Source organism: Thalassophryne amazonica, chromosome 4 (genome assembly GCF_902500255.1).
Source record: "Thalassophryne amazonica chromosome 4, fThaAma1.1, whole genome shotgun sequence".
In the NCBI taxonomy this organism is placed as follows: domain Eukaryota; kingdom Metazoa; phylum Chordata; class Actinopteri; order Batrachoidiformes; family Batrachoididae; genus Thalassophryne; species Thalassophryne amazonica.
Window position 1 is genome coordinate 10,914,392 of NC_047106.1, and position 16,742 is coordinate 10,931,133.

At 42.2% G+C, this 16,742-nt stretch overlaps 1 protein-coding gene across 1 annotated transcript in view; it reads right to left on the bottom strand.

The window, feature by feature from the left end:
- sorl1 (sortilin-related receptor, L(DLR class) A repeats containing) overlaps nt 1–16,742 on the bottom strand; it is a 206,867-nt gene that overhangs the window by 70,249 nt on the left and 119,876 nt on the right. The window contains 4 exon segments of the mRNA XM_034169065.1: nt 8,549–8,666; nt 8,750–8,942; nt 14,825–14,994; nt 15,260–15,361. Of these exon segments, the coding sequence (XP_034024956.1) occupies nt 8,549–8,666; nt 8,750–8,942; nt 14,825–14,994; nt 15,260–15,361 (583 nt within the window).

Genomic DNA, 16,742 nt, shown 5'->3' on the forward strand with positions numbered 1-16,742 from the left:
CCATTTCCTCTCCAACTTACGGGTTATCTGCTTTAAGCTGCGAGTTTGTGAGTTATACCACGGAGTCAGGCACTTCTGATTTAAGGCTCTCTTTTTCAGAGGAGCTACAGCATCCAAAGTTGTCTTCAATGAGGATGTAAAACTACTGACGAGATGCTCTATCTCACTCACAGAGTTTAGGTAGCTACTCTGCACTGTGTTGGTATATGGCATTGGAGAACATAAAGAAGGAATCATATCCTTAAACCTAGTTACAGCGCTTTCTGAAAGACTTCTACTGTAATGAAACTTATTCCCCACTGCTGGGTAGTCCATCAGAGTAAATGTAAATGTTATTAAGAAATGATCAGACAGAAGGGAGTTTTCAGGGAATACTGTTAAGTCTTCAATTTCCATACCATAAGTCAGAACAAGATCTAAGATATGATTAAAGTGGTGGGTGGACTCATTTACATTTTGAGCAAAGCCAATTGAGTCTAATAATAGATTAAATGCAGTGTTGAGGCTGTCATTCTCAGCATCTGTGTGGATGTTAAAATCGCCCACTATAATTATCTTATCTGAGCTAAGCACTAAGTCAGACAAAAGGTCCGAAAATTCACAGAGAAACTCACAGTAACGACCAGGTGGACGATCGATAATAACAAATAAAACTGGTTTTTGAGACTTCCAATTTGGATGGACAAGACTAAGAGTCAAGCTTTCAAATGAATTAAAGCTCTGTCTGGGTTTTTGATTAATTAATAAGCTGGAATGGAAGATTGCTGCTAATCCTCCGCCTCGGCCCGTGCTACGAGCATTCTGGCAGTTAGTGTGACTCGGGGGTGTTGACTCATTTAAACTAACATATTCATCCTGCTGTAACCAGGTTTCTGTAAGGCAGAATAAATCAATATGTTGATCAATTATTATATCATTTACTAACAGGGACTTAGAAGAGAGAGACCTAATATTTAATAGACCACATTTAACTGTTTTAGTCTGTGGTGCAGTTGAAGGTGCTATATTATTTTTTCTTTTTGAATTTTTATGCTTAAATAGATTTTTGCTTGTTATTGGAGGTCTGGGAGCAGGCACCGTCTCTAAAAAATTACTCATAACCATCCCAAAGACGTATCGTTATCTTTGGCTGCTTTCAGTGATGCCGGTATTTGGTTAGACTCTTTCTCTCAGATTGTTCTGAGTTATTTTCATTAGTTACTTCATCCAAACCATCAACATGTCTATTAGACCCCATTCCTACCAGGCTGCTCAAGGAAGCCCTACCATTATTTAATGCTTCAATCTTAAATATGATCAATCTATCTTTATTAGTTGGCTATGTACCACAGGCTTTTAAGGTGGCAGTAATTAAACCATTACTTAAAAAGCCATCACTTGACCCAGCTATCTTAGCTAATTATAGGCCAATCTCCAACCTTCCTTTTCTCTCAAAAATTCTTGAAAGGGTAGCTGTAGAACAGCTAACTGATCATCTGCAAAGGAATGGTCTATTTGAAGAGTTTCAGTCAGGTTTTAGAATTCATCATAGTACAGAAACAGCATTAGTGAAGGTTACAAATAATCTTCTTATGGCCTCAGACAGTGGACTCATCTCTGTGCTTGTTCTGTTAGACCTCAGTGCTGCTTTTGATACTGTTGACCATAAAATTTTATTACAGAGATTAGAGCATGCCATAGGTATTAAAGGCACTGCGCTGCGGTGGTTTGAATCATATTTATCTAATAGATTACAATCTGTTAATGTAAATGGGGAATCTTCTTCACAGACTAAGGTTAATTATGGAGTTCCACAAGGTTCTGTGCTAGGACCAATTTTATTCACTTTATACATGCTTCCCTTAGGCAGTATTATTAGACGGCATTGCTTAAATTTTCATTGTTACGCAGATGATACCCAGCTTTATCTATCCATGAAGCCAGAGGACACACACCAATTAGCTAAACTGCAGGATTGTCTTACAGACATAAAGACATGCATGACCTCTAATTTCCTGCTTTTAAACTCAGATAAAACTGAAGTTATTGTACTTGGCCCCACAAATCTTAGAAACATGGTGTCTAACCAGATCCTTACTCTAGATGGCATTACCCTGACCTCTAGTAATACTGTGAGAAATCTTGGAGTCATTTTTGATCAGGATATGTCATTCAATGCGCATATTAAACAAATATGTAGGACTGCTTTTTTGCATTTGCACAATATCTCTAAAATTAGAAAGGTCTTGTCTCAGAGTGATGCTGCAAAACTAATTCATGCATTTATTTCCTCTAGGCTGGACTATTGTAATTCATTATTATCAGGTTGTCCTAAAAGTTCCCTGAAAAGCCTTCAGTTAATTCAAAATGCTGCAGCTAGAGTACCAACGGGGACTAGAAGGAGAGAGCATATCTCACCCATATCGGCCTCTCTTCATTGGCTTCCTGTTAATTCTAGAATAGAATTTAAAATTCTCCTTCTTACTTATAACGTTTTGAATAATCAGGTCCCATCTTATCTTAGGGACCTCATAGTACCATATCACCCCAATAGAGCGCTTCGCTCTCAGACTGCAGGCTTACTTGTAGTTCCTAGGGTTTGTAAGAGTAGAATGGGAGGCAGAGCCTTCAGCTTTCAGGCTCCTCTCCTGTGGAACCAAGCTCCCAATTCAGATCAGGGAGACAGACACCCTCTCTACTTTTAAGATTAGGCTTAAAACTTTCCTTTTTGCTAAAGCTTATAGTTAGGGCTGGATCTGGTGACCCTGAACCATCCCTTAGTTATGCTGCTATAGACTTAGACTGCTGGGGGGTTCCCATGATGCACTGAGTGTTTCTTTCTCTTTTTGCTCTGTATGCACCACTCTGCATTTAATCATTAGTGATTGATCTCTGCTCCCCTCCACAGCATGTCTTTTTCCTGGTTCTCTCCCTCAGCCCCAACCAGTCCCAGCAGAAGACTGCCCCTCCCTGAGCCTGGTTCTGCTGGAGGTTTCTTCCTGTTAAAAGGGAGTTTTTCCTTCCCACTGTCGCCAAGTGCTTGCTCACAGGGGGTCGTTTTGACCGTTGGGCTTTTTTACGTAATTATTGTATGGCCTTGCCTTACAATATAAAGTGCCTTGGGGCAACTGTTTGTTGTGATTTGGCGCTATATAAATAAATAAATAAATAAAAATAAATAAATAAAATGTGCGCACGTGAACAGGACAGTTGGTCCTCAAACTGAGTCCCGCAGAGGCGGAAGGACCACTAAAAGCGGCCGTCATCCAGACACAGCTCCTGCAGCAAATAATGATACTCTCTGTATTGGGAGCTTTCACAACAACTCGCTCCGTGTGATCAAGGTCCGCCATGATGACTTGACACCGAGCGGAATGGAAGCTCCTCCTATTTGATGATGCATTGGAGTGAATTTTCGCAGCAAAGTCCACCCAAGCAGAGTGACACACCGGGCGAAGGAGTCGCGTCCATCGCCTGTCGACCCCCGTGAATTTGTAGCGTCTGATTGCGCCCGGTGTGAACGCGGCATTAGACCGCTAACAGATTTTTTGCAGGCATAGTGAATATACGTTAACAGTTAAAAACATTTGTAAAGTCTGAAATCAAACATTTTAGTGCCTGTCAGTTACAGTGAGGAAAATAAGAATTTGAACACCCTGGGATTTTGCAAGTTCTCCCACTTAGAAATCATGGAGGGGTCTGAAATTTTCTTCTTAGGTGCATGTCCACTGTGAGAGACATAATCTAAAAAAAAAAAATCCGGAAATCACAATGTATGATTTTTTTAATAATTTATTTGTATGTTACTGCTGCAAATAAGTATTTGAACACCTGTGAAAATCAATGTTAATATCTGGTACAGTAGCCTTTGTTTGCAATTACAGAGGTCAAACGTTTCCTGTAATTTTTCAACAGGTGTGCACAGACTGCAGCAGGGATTTTGGTACACTTCTCCATATAGATCTTCTCCAAATCTTTCAGGTTTGGAGTTTCAGCTCCCTCCAAAGATTTTCTATTGAGTTCAGGTCTGGAGACTGGCCAGGCCACTCCAGGACCTTGAAATGCTTGTTACAGAGCCCCTCCTTAGTTGCCCTGGCTGTGTGTTTGGGGTCATTATCATGCTGGAAGACCCAGCCATGACCCATCTTCAATGCTCTTACTGAGGGAAGGAGGTTGTTTGCCAAAATCTCGCAATACATGACCCTATTCATCCTCCCTTCAATCCCCTTTGCAGAAGAGCACCCCCAGAGTATAATGTTTCCACCCCCATGCTTCACAGTTGGGATGGTTTTCTTGGGGTTGTTCTCATCCTCTAAACATGGTAAGTGGAGTTCATCCCAAAAAGCTCTATTCAGGTCTCATCTGACCACATGACCTTCTCCCATGCCTCCTCTGGATCATCCAGATGGTCACTGGGGAACTTCAAACAGGCCTGGACATGTGCTGGCTTGAGCAGGGGGACCTTGCTGCCCTGCAGGATTTTAAACCATGACAGCATCATGTGTTACTAATGTAATCTTTGTGACTGTGGTCCCAGCTCTCTTCAGGTCATTGACCAGGTCCTCCTGTGTAGTTCTGAGCTTTCTCAGAATCATCCTTACCCCACAAAGTGAGATCTTGCATGAAATCCCAGACCGAGGGAGATTGACAGTCATCTTGTGTTTCTTCCACTTTCTAATAAATAATCATAACAGTTGTTGTCTTCTACCAAGCTGCTTGCCTGTTGTCCTGTAGTCCATCCCAGCCTTGTGCAGGTCTACAGTTGTGTCCCTGATGTCCTTAGACAGCTCTTTGGTCTTGGCTATGGTGGACAGGTTGGAGTGTGATTGACTGAGTGTGTGAACAGGTGTTTTTTTATACAGGTAACAAGTTCAAACAGGTGCAATTAATACAGGTAAAGTGTGCAGAATAAGAGGGCTTCTTAAAGAAAAATTAACAGGTCTGTGTGAGCCAGAATTCTTGCTGGTTGGTAGGGGATCAAATACTTATTTGCAGCAGTAACAAACAAATAAATTATTTTAAAAAATCATACATTGTGATTTCCAGATTTAGTTTTTTTTTAGGTTATGTCTCTCACAGTGGACTTGCACCTAAGTTGAAAATTTCAGACCCCTCCATGATTTCTAAGTGGGAGATCTTGCAAAATCACAGGGTGTTCAAATACTTATTTTCCTCATTGTACATGTTTTGTAGCAGACAGAGAGCCATGAATGGTAGAGCTCTATCCTCTGCAGATAGAAAAGAAGAGGGAGGGAAGAAGAAGAAAAAAAGATCATTTCTCTTCACACCATACAGACCTACTGTTCAATTCACTGGATTCCTGCACAGGCAGACAATTCTGACTTATGGTTATAATTTTAAAGAAACTAATTCTGGACAAGTTATTGAAATTAACATCACGTCTGTTGTGTTACAAAGTGCAAATATCAGCTATATGTTTTAGTTTTAAAGTAATGGACTAATTTTGAAGGTTTTAGTGCTTAGACACACATGCTGCAATGCATTATGAGTACTTTAGTTTCCTGACGTCAGTGGTTGGTTTGACTGTATAACATGCAGTTACTGAAACACAATTACTGAACCTGCCATCTACTGCCAGTAGATGGCATGGTTCATGGCAGTATGAACAGCCACACATTCACTAAAACTGATGAAGGACTTAAACAGAATTTTCAGTTTTCAAACTGCCTTTTTTAATAAATAAAAAAAGACATATTTACAAATACGGATTTATTTATAAAAACCCATCACACGTTTCACCAACTGTGTGTTACTGAACAACAAGTTTGAGGAAGGAAAAATTCCCACACTGACGGGTTTCCCCGTGTGTCACCTGGGTGCTACTTTTGGAAGGTGGGGACAGACCGGCCGTTCGCTTGGTTGGTTACTGGGCTAATTCCGTAGTGTGCAGGACGCCAGCACAGGTTCCCAGACGTACCCTGAGCTGACCTACTAAACCTTATTAAATATACACGAGTTGCCAGTGTTGTCTTACATCAGGTGATGTTTGTACAACAAACTGCCTGTTGAGGACATTAAATAGTAACTGCACTTGGAAGACCAAAAGAAAAACAAAAGTCTTTGGCAACTTCCAACTGCAAATTTACACAGATTTAGAAGGTTAATAATTACAACCCAAAGTCAACTATAAGTGTCTAGTCGACACAGGTCTGTGCTGTGGACGAATGTTTGAGAGCTTTTGTCAGTAGACAAGTTTATGCAGTTTGTGCATGTGCACGTAGAGCTGTATGCTCAAGCATTTGACCTGTCGAGTGCCCGCTGGGTGAATTAGCTGTAATTAGCCCATCTGTTTGAGAGCGATACGAAGTGAACGCCAGCGTAGATTGCTAATCCCTCCTCCTTGCTGTCTGTGTGCGGATTCTAATAAGAATTTAATTAGAGGGGCTGGCTGCAGGACAAACAGCCTCCTCGATACCGGAAAGTATCAGCAAATCGATGTTCTCCACCTGCTGTGAGGAGGAAGAGCCGCCTTAAACTGAACGCAGAAACCAGCTTCAGCAGCAGACAAACTCGTTCCACCACCTTGTCATCGAGTCGACATTATGTTTCACTCGGAAGCTCTTTATGTCTGACTTTGGTAATATGAGCTGAGCAGAAATATTAAAGATAATCTCTCTTCTGTTTATCAGACTAACTACACCATAACTGTTCACGTGCATTCTGCCTGCATCCAAATGATACCAAAATTTAGCTTTATACATAAATCCACATGAAATTCTCCACATTAGTGCATGCAAGCTACACAACTTTTTTTTTTTTTTTACAGAATTGTGAACTATCATGCATACAGTCATGACGGCTGCGTACAAAGACTGCACTTTGTGCAAAATGGTTCTGAAATTCATCCAGAAATGGAAGAAGAAAACAAAAACTAACTTTTTAATCCCCCTCTGCTGCTCACTCGTACAGTGTCTAGCTGTGGTAAGACAGAGTGCACAGTGCAGCCAGAGTGTGTATGGTACAGCCAGAGAGTGCTCAGTGCTTCCAGAGCATGCTCGGTGCTGCCAGAGTGTGCACAATACAGCCAGAGCGTGCACAGTGCAGCCAGAGTGCGCACGGTGCATCCAAAGCGTGGTCAGTGCAGCCAGAGCGTGGTCAGTGCAACCAGAGCATGCACGGTACAGCCAGAGAGTATACTTCTGGAAATTTGACCACAGAATCATTTCCGCTTTGCAAAATTAGTCCTAATTAAGTTGAAAATAGCACATTTTCAAGTTATGTTTAGCTATGGTTAAAGTAAGTTTGAAGTTTGGCAGAATGTGCATGTAAGGTGGTCACTTTGCAGCCAGACCCATCTGGCAAAATGCTTTGTTGTGTTTCCTTTTTTCTATCAAACTCCCTGAGTAAACCCTAAAAACCAGAAGACATTGGCCAGTTCTCAACTGGATTTCACTTTAATTCATCCAGTCACAAAAAAACAAATAAACAACATACAGAGGTGATTACACAAACTCCACCCACCTCTGGCATTTGTTTGAGGTAAACAGATGATGTCGGTGCTCTGATGCACCAGCAAATGATTACAGACGTGACACGGGGATCAGTGTGAACTCAAAGCAGAGTCTTAAAACGTGTAGCATTTGATGACGTCACAAGGACGCCATATATGATGTCATTTGGATGCACAGAGATTTTATAACTGATTTCATCTTATTCTTTTTTTTGTGATGTCTTTCATTTTTAGACATCTTGTCCATGTCTGTGAGACTTTTGGCTCCAAACTCTAAAAATCCTTTTTTTTTTTTTTAACAACAGGTTGATTTCCTGTATGATCTCGCTGGAAAGGTTTCCAATATGACCCCTTTCTTTGGCACCTTCTCTGTCAGGTAGGACCACACTTCCTGTATTTTGGGTAGTAATTCGACCCTTCGTACAAACACCACCAGCAGCTCTTTGAGACAACAGGCAGATCCTTCAGCTTGCGGCTGTACGCTGGTTTCCTGTATAGACTAAATCTGTCTGCGTCATTAAGAAGAGGAACAAGGAAGCTGCTGACGCATTTGTCTCAGACTGGTTTAGTTCATCTTTTCATGCTGATTTAGTCTCCTAACGACAGTCACATTGAAGTTAGAGCACTCAGTTGAAGGTGTCTCAGCAGTCCCTGTGTTCTGTGTGTCCCAGGATGCCGTTGGGTGTGAAGTTGAAGCTCTTTTTGTTCTGTTGTCTATTTTGTTGCTACAAAGAAAAAAACTGTAATTTGAATTTTCTTTGACAGGATATGCTTTTGGTTCTGTTTTGGCTTGTATTTTGTCTTTTTACATCAATAATTAGCCCCTAATCAGCACAACTTGCTGCAACGCGACACCATGTATGATCCACCTTCAGTGGCCTTCACAAAGACCTATGATGACCTTCCCAGAGTGGTGACTTCAGCCAGTCTGGGGTCAGTGAAGGAAGATACAGAGGTCAAACTTTAACAACAACCGCTTCATCGCATTCAAACTACTAGATGTCACCAATTTTTAATTTGTTGTGGTACTAAAGCTGTAGTTCATCTCTTATTGGATGCAGCTTCTGTTGATATTTCTTACATTTCACTGATTCTCACCTGTGGCCATGATGAGTCCAGGTGCAGAGTCTTTGGATAATATAGGCACCCGTCTCAGCTGGATGTTGAAGAGTTGACTCCAGCGCTGGGCCAGGTGGAGAGAACAACCTTTGCTGAGCTAAAAGGAAGAGACAGATCTATCAGCTGACACACACGGATGATTACAGACCGACTGTGCGAGAAGCAGGTTTCTCAGTCCACCTCGCAGTCCAGAGTTCCTCCAAGGCTGTCAGCAGCGGGAGGCTGAAGCAGCTCCCATGTCCCTCCCTTGTCAAAAGTGATGACAGATCTCATGTTGTCCTCGCTGACCGAGCCGTTGATGAGTGTGGCAATATAGACGCCTCGTAGCCCGTCCACACGGTGCAGATCTGCAAAAGGCTCATTGGCAAAGAACCTAAAAATAAAGCATAGGACACCTCGTCAGCACTGGACAGCGACGATACAACCACTAACAGTGTGTGTACCCAACAAAATGTACACTTCCACTTCAAGCCACTGCATATAGGCCTCTGAGTGTCTTATTTATGGCCTCTTGCAAATTACTGTTGGAAAATAGCATTTCTGTTGACTTATTCTTTGTCCAAAACTATGAGGCCTATCTTACACCCACCATAAAACAGTGCACAGTGTCACTGCTAGTTTCCAACCAACACAGTTTCCATTTTCATACCCAGTACACAATGTGCTTGCACTCAGATGAACTGTTTGAACGGCTGAAAAATTTCATCCGGTTTCTCAAATCGTTGATAGTACGTGGTAATTTACAGGTATTCGTAGTCTTAACGGCTTCAATCATGTTCGAACTTATTTAAACGGGGTATTCATAGTGACTACAGCTTGAAACTTAATTGTGATCCATCAGGATAAAAATTTTAAGTAAAAGCAGCTTTTGTTGTGGTTTTTGTTCAAAGCTGAACAACTCGATCATGTCTGGCTGAGGGTGCAGCTCCTTTCTTTCATTTTCAGGCGGGTTGCCAGGTCTGCACTTTATAAGCCTTTATAAGCACTTTTTTTTTTGGGATCGTGGGCGATCGCAGTAGAACAGCACCCTGTGGAGTAACGGTCTAAGTACAAGTTAATTGGAATTGTCGCCACTTTGCCAAGGTGATGAGAGGAAATTGGTTAAAATACTCAGGAACGACCCATTAATCACCAAGGCTCAGACCTGCCATGAACTAGAAACTGCTGGAAAGCCGGCATCACTGTCCACAGTGAAGCAAGCTTAACATCACCACAGACTGAGAGGGAACCAACCAAGAAAGAAGATCCTGGTTCAAAATCAACACCTTCAAGCTAAACTGAAATATGCAGCTGCCCACATGCCTTCTGGAGAAACATTTTATGTTCTGACAAGACAAAGATTGAGGTATTGAAGTATTGAGCACAATGACAAGAGGAATGTTTGGAGTAAAAGTGAGGCTTTCAAAGCTAAGAGCACTGTACCAACTGTCAAGCATGGTGGTGGTAGCATCTTGTTCTGGGGCTGTTTTGCTGCCACTGGTACTGGTGCACTGCATAGAGTGGATGGAATAATGAAATTCTTCAACACCTCAAACTAACAGCAAGATGCTTAAGATCTGGCCACAACTGGATGATGATCCCAAACACACATCGAAATTGGTTTAAGGGTTGGATAAAGCAGGCTAACATTAGGCTTCTGGACTGGTCTTCCCGAGGGTCTGATCTCAACCCTGCTGAAAACTTGTGGACTATGCTTAAAATATGGGTCTGTGCCATGAAACAACCAATTTAAATGAACTCTACCAATTCTGCCAAGAAGTGTGGTCAAATATCCAACCAGAATTATGACACAAGCTTGATGATGGCTACCAAAAGTGTCTGGTCAAGGTGCAGCTTGCAAAAGGACATTTAACCAAATATTAGTGGAAGTGTATGTATATATTTGAGCCTGTATGTGTAATTTTGACCCCTGTGTGGATTAGAGAAGATGCAAAAAATATTCACACTTGTGCATCCAATCCTTGTTTTGTTAAAGTCATTACTGAAGTTTGCTGGACATTCAATCCAGCCTGACAAAAGAACAGTTCAAAGATATCATGCTCATGATGAATGTACGTAAACGTCTGACCACAACTGTATTTCGTCTCTTGCTGCTGTGCCAAAAGCTGATTAGCTCATTCAAGAGTGCTCAGCCAATGAAAAGTGAACTAACACACACACACACACACACACACAGACCTGGAATCAAATGCTGGTCCCACTCCCATCCCACAGAACCACCTGCTCTGTATTCAATTTCATTAACTTACTTTCAGGTGCTCTGAGTCTGATTACAGCTGAGGAGATGTTTCACATATTCCTTCAGGCAAAGCAGTTTTAAACATTCGTTAATTAAATGCCAGAGAAGAACACATTAAGTTAAAATTGAAATTTCCATGTTGTGCTGCAGCACAGTCGTGGTTTTTCTCTCCAACACAATGCAACTGTTTGCGGTGACAGATATTTATTTATTTTTTAATCTAAATCCGCAGTTCTATCAGTGCACTGATGCTGCACGTGGACACGTGAAACAGAACATGCCGTACTCAGATAACCAGATCAACGGTCTGAGTCATCGCTGGCTGCGGCCGCTTCTGACGCAGCAATCTATGTGATGTGATTACAAGTATTATGATAAAGAAGGAGAAGAACAACAATGATAAAACCTCAATGGGGACAAAACATTGCCATTTACTACAGAAAGAATCCTGTCTGTGGGACATTCAGAAAGTCCACAGGCTGGCTGGAAGCAGACACATTCCACAGAAAGACTCAGCTCTAAGCGCTGAAGGAGCCAGCGAGCTGTGCTGCCCCCGAGGAAGAGCACAGTCACAGGGACACCTCAACAGAAATCAGTTTTTGATTACCTCTCATACACTCAGAATGAGATTTAGGACATTTCCATGGGAACAACTTAATTATCTGCAGGTGCACAGGTGGAACCCGGTGGCTTAAAGACAATTTGAGTCGCCTGGCTTCAACTGTCCCACAACACAGTCACCATTAATCTATAAATACAGAGACGCCAGAGCAGGAAATCAAAACAGATTGTCAGAAATGTATCAAAAATGATGAATTTAAGGTACATTAGAAGGACTAAAACTAGATTTTATTTGATGGCTTTAAACCGTGCATGTCCTCACTCATCCTCTCGCTACTACTCCTACCTGATGGCTCCATCCTCAGCATCCTTCTCCCTATATACCCTCTGTCCCTCCTCTGCACATGTCCAGGCCATCTCAAACTCACCCCTCTCACTTTGTCTCAAAAATATCCTAGCTGCTCCAAACCATCTGATATCCTGTCACGCCTTGTCACTCCCAAGGAAAATCACAGCATCTTCAGCTCTCCTGCAGATCCCCTTGAATCAGAAGTCACTCCTGCCACCTTCCACTACTTGGTCTGTCTCCTCTCTCTGCCCGCTGTGAGAAGCTGCACTCTGGCTGCAGTGTCCGTTAATGGCAAATCTTCACTCCAAAAAAAAAACAATCCTGTCGACCAAAACACTTTTTTTTCATCTTAGAGACAAAGACATCATTGTAGAAAAACCATCCATCCATCCATCCATTTTCTTCCGCTTTATCCGGAGTCGGGTCGTGGGGGCAGCAGCTCAAGCAAAGCCGCCCAGACCTCCCGATCCACACACACACCTCCCCCAGCTCCTCCGGGGGAACCTCAAGGCGTTCTCAAGCCAACCGAGAGATGTAGTCCCTCCAAGTCGTGTCCTGGGTCCTTCCCCGGGGGCCTCCTCACAATGGGACGTGTCCGGAACACCTCTCCAGCGAGGCGTCCAGGGGCATCCGGAAAAGATGCCCCTGAAAAACCAGTGGGGAATGGTGATGCATTTTTTTTTAATTCAATTACTTTTTTAACACCAGATTTAATCACAAATAGATTTTATTAACTGAAAAAGAATTATACGTCATGGTCTGCCTCTGTCTGCCTCTCTCCTTTTCTTTTTAGCCTTATGTTTAGTTGTTAGTTTTTTCCCCAGATGGCACGCTGCAGAGCCGAGGAACACCTGTTGCTCATCACTGCCATACACCTGACATGCATGAGCGGCTCATCAGCAGCGGGTTACTTAAACCCAGGCTTTCAGCTTATTCACGTTCGGATTCTTGGTTTCCCTGCCATGAAGCCAGATTCTTGCATCGCATCCTGCATGAGATTTCATGGCCATGATCTCGTCTTTCCTGCGCCTGCTCAGACATCAGAGCTTTCCACAGCTTGTTTCAAGCTAACTTGGGCAACTCTACTTCCTGTATTAGAGCTTGTTGATTTCTCTGGTGCTTCCAGACCTCTCTTACACAGCTTCTATATCGCATATGCTCCTGCTCCATGACTATGGCACCACGTCATTATGGAAACTCTCCAGCTCTCAGCTACAGGGTGCATAGCTCAGACACGCTTCCGTTTAGTTCCTTCATGTTCTGTGAGACCACGCTCTCACACTGTTCCTATCAGTGACTGTGCTTGTCTAAGAACTGGCTCCAAGAACTATTCCAAGAACCAGTACCAAGAACTATTTCCAAGAAATGTATGAACTCTCATACTGAACCACTAAGAACTTTCCAAGTTTTTTCTAAAGTCAAGTCCTGCTTAATTGGAACTGCATCCAGATGCACAGCACTTGACCTCTGAAGATACTCATGAACTGAGAACGATTCCCGAACAGCAAAACTTATTCCTAGACTGTGAACATTATTCCAGAACAGTGAACATTTGTGTTTTAGGCCTACAGTGAACTGCTTGTTATGAAAGGCTTCAGTGTTAAGAGTGCAAGCCCTCACCTCTGTTCTCCTCGTTCCTGTCCTTGGCACTGTGCACCCATCTGGCTCCAGATCCAGTTCCTATATACCCCAAGATTCCTGCTTGTTCTCAGACTCCCACGTCTGTCCCGTGTGTGCACTGCAGCTCCAAGATGTTCCATCGCTACAAACGGACCCTGTCTTGGCTCAGCAGGCTGTCTAACCAGTGCAGCATTGTTCATTGGTTTATTGTAAATAAATCTCTTTTTGTTCACAACGAGTTCTGTTCCTTGCTACCAGCATTTAAGTCCATCACCTGTAATGGTCCAGTCCCGCCCGGACCCCTAACCATAACATTATATGACAAGAGCAGCATGCAAGCACACAGGTAAGAGATGTTTGTCCTATAGATTTATGTTCTGTAGACCTATAGACTTTGCTAAACCCACTTCTAAAACAAAACAATTGGTCACATAAATAAAAATGTATTTTCAGTCAGATTTTAAGAACTTCTAAAAACACATTTTATATTTCCAGCAGCCCTGCAACATAATGGCGTGCTGTTCAGGGTGTACCCCGCCTCATGCCCTGTGTATGACTTCTAGGGCAGGTGCCAGCCCCCCGTGACCCTTAACTGGAGTAAGCGGGTATAACAAATGGATGGATGGATATTACACCAACAGTGCTCAATCATTCTTTTAGAACGTGTTCTTGCCAAATGTACATATGTCTCACATTCAGAACCTGAGACTGTTGAACAGTTTGATGCGCAACTATACGCGCAATTATACTCAAAGAAGGCACCTTTAAAAGGGGAATTACTAAAAGTACGTATAGTAAAATCAATCCAATGCTCTTGGAACTCAGAGGGTTAAACTCATTTACCTTCACCACCTCTACTCCTTGCATTCTCAATTTTCAGCTGCTCCCAACATTCCTGCACATGTACACCATTTTCTCTTATGACTTTCACTCCCCTTCTTTCCAGAGCATATCTCAACCTATCAAGGCAACTCTGAAACTGCTCCTGCTCTCACTACAGATCACAATGTCATCTGCAAACATCATAATCCACAGATACTTCAATAAAGAATCAAACATCAAGCATTTTTTTATTCATCAAGCATTTTTTTAATGCATTAAAATGATGCAACAATGTTGAATTGGGCTGCTTTAGATTTTCTTTCAGCTACAATCATATGAAACCTTAAGTTTTAATAATTTTGATTGATTTAGGATGCATTAATTGCCTTTTATTGTTGAAATCTGTCTCATAAAATTGCTATGGAAGGATTTTCACACCCACCCTGATCCTCTATACGGGGCTGCCAAAGCAGTTGCTTCTTGGTATAAAAACTAAAAAGATAACACAACGTACCAGAACACATCAAACGCTAAGCTGGGGTCACCTGTCAGGTATCCTATCTACATGCAGAATCCTGGTTATATTTTTGAGTGCAGTAAGACACTTTCCAAGCTTCAATATTTGCCTACCCAAACAGGTTTCAGTATGTTTCTGTTTCAGTACCTGATGAGCGTTTTGCTTCCTGATCCTTCGGGACTGTAATACAGGACGTTCTCCAGTGACAACGAGAAGGCTAAGCCCTGTGTGTCTGAGATATAGAGGTGGGTGAGGTTGTTCACATGGTTCACACAAACAAACACTTGATCCTCAGATGCATCCGCGATGTAGTACTCCTGCACACAAGGGAAGGGGGAAACACATCTTTACCTTACTGACCAGGTTTTTTTGATTGGACACAACACTGTGAGACAAAGATGTGGACCGTATGCGCTAACACATGTAACCCAAAGCTGTTTGAACAAAAGTGTGACCTCTTGCTTAGATGTTGAAGTTACCGAGTTAGAACTGTCCACAATTATTTCCATGATTTAGTCACCTATAAAATATGTCTTGTACTAATTATTGACTATGTGTCATCAGTTCCGTCAGGTGACTCACTGTGATTGGATGGCGGGTCATAAACTGAGCTGCTTTCATCGTCTGGCGGTTGTAGGAGACCCAGAGCTGAACAGACAATGGCTCATGGCTGCCCAATAATTTTCTGAAAAAAAACAGAAGACATAAAACAGAAGCAACAGAGTTCAATGAACATGTTTGACTCACACCACCTGACATCTCAGAGAAGGTGAACGCGCCAATGCGTTGACTCTTAAAACATGCATTGTTACTATTTTTAGCCACTGCAGAAGACAAACGAACCAACAGCTCAAACATGAGGCAAAATGGTTTTGGGGCGTGTGCGTAGGAAAATTGCTCATGTGACTCGTGCATTGTTTACCAAAGTAAATTATACTCTGAAATCCAAAGTCTTCAAAAGATGAAGACTGAAATACTGATTTATTTTTGTAATTCAGTCTGATGGTGAGGCGGGCTTTGGGTAAAAGGGCGTCGATTAGACGTTACCGCCTCATGAGTCTTCTTCCTGGGAGAAATACTGAACCATTTGTTGCACATGAGATCTACATAAATCCTTCTTCTCTGCTTTGTTTCAGGTCAGGTTAAGAATTTTACACCCGTGAGGACGTCAAAAGAGGGCACTGGTGTCACATGTGAGGTACGACTGCAGAGGACAGCATCGTCTCCAGGAGATTTGGGATATGTGGAACATTCTAATTCAGTGCCCCTGTTTTAATTTCTAACAAGTGTTTTAGGCCTCCAGTACACGACAGTGTGAGCCGCCAAATTATGGCATGAAAGTTCAAACCCTTACAACTTCTTATTTGTTAAAAACAATATGTCAAAGTTATTCTAGAGTTGACTGCATCCAGTGAACAGACTAACAATCACAATAATTTGTGCTTTTAGAAATAATTGCAAACAAGTTGAAAACCATAAAAGACATGATTTCAATTCAATTTATTTACACAGCATCAAATCACAACATAAGACACCCAAAGTTGCTTCACATGAGTAAGGTCTAACCTTACCAACACCCCAACACCCCACCCCCCGAGCAAGCCCATTAGCAACAGTGGTGATAAAAATATCCCTCAGACAATTCTGACTGCAGGAAGAAAACTCAAGCAGACCAGACTCAGTGGGGTGACATCTGCTTTGGGCATACCACCAAAGCAATCATGTACATGGTGAGCCCTGTGATCACAACAACTGATGGCTCAATAGACAACAAAGATGTCTACAACTGATGCCAGAACATTCACCGAAACAAGACAGTACCTAGTTTTCACCCCATCCGCCATAAAAGTCCAAGCCCAACCCCTACCCACCGTGTCACAGATTCTGGAGTCAAAAATGAGTCCCACATAGATCAAATTTGGTTTGCTCTCTGAAAATGACTTTTTAGAACTCAATATAAGGGCATGTTTTTGACTACTTAATAAGTCATCAAGCTGAAGTGATTGATAAGTTAAATCAAAAGCAGCTGGACCTCTTGTGCATCTACATCACTGGTTCTCAACTC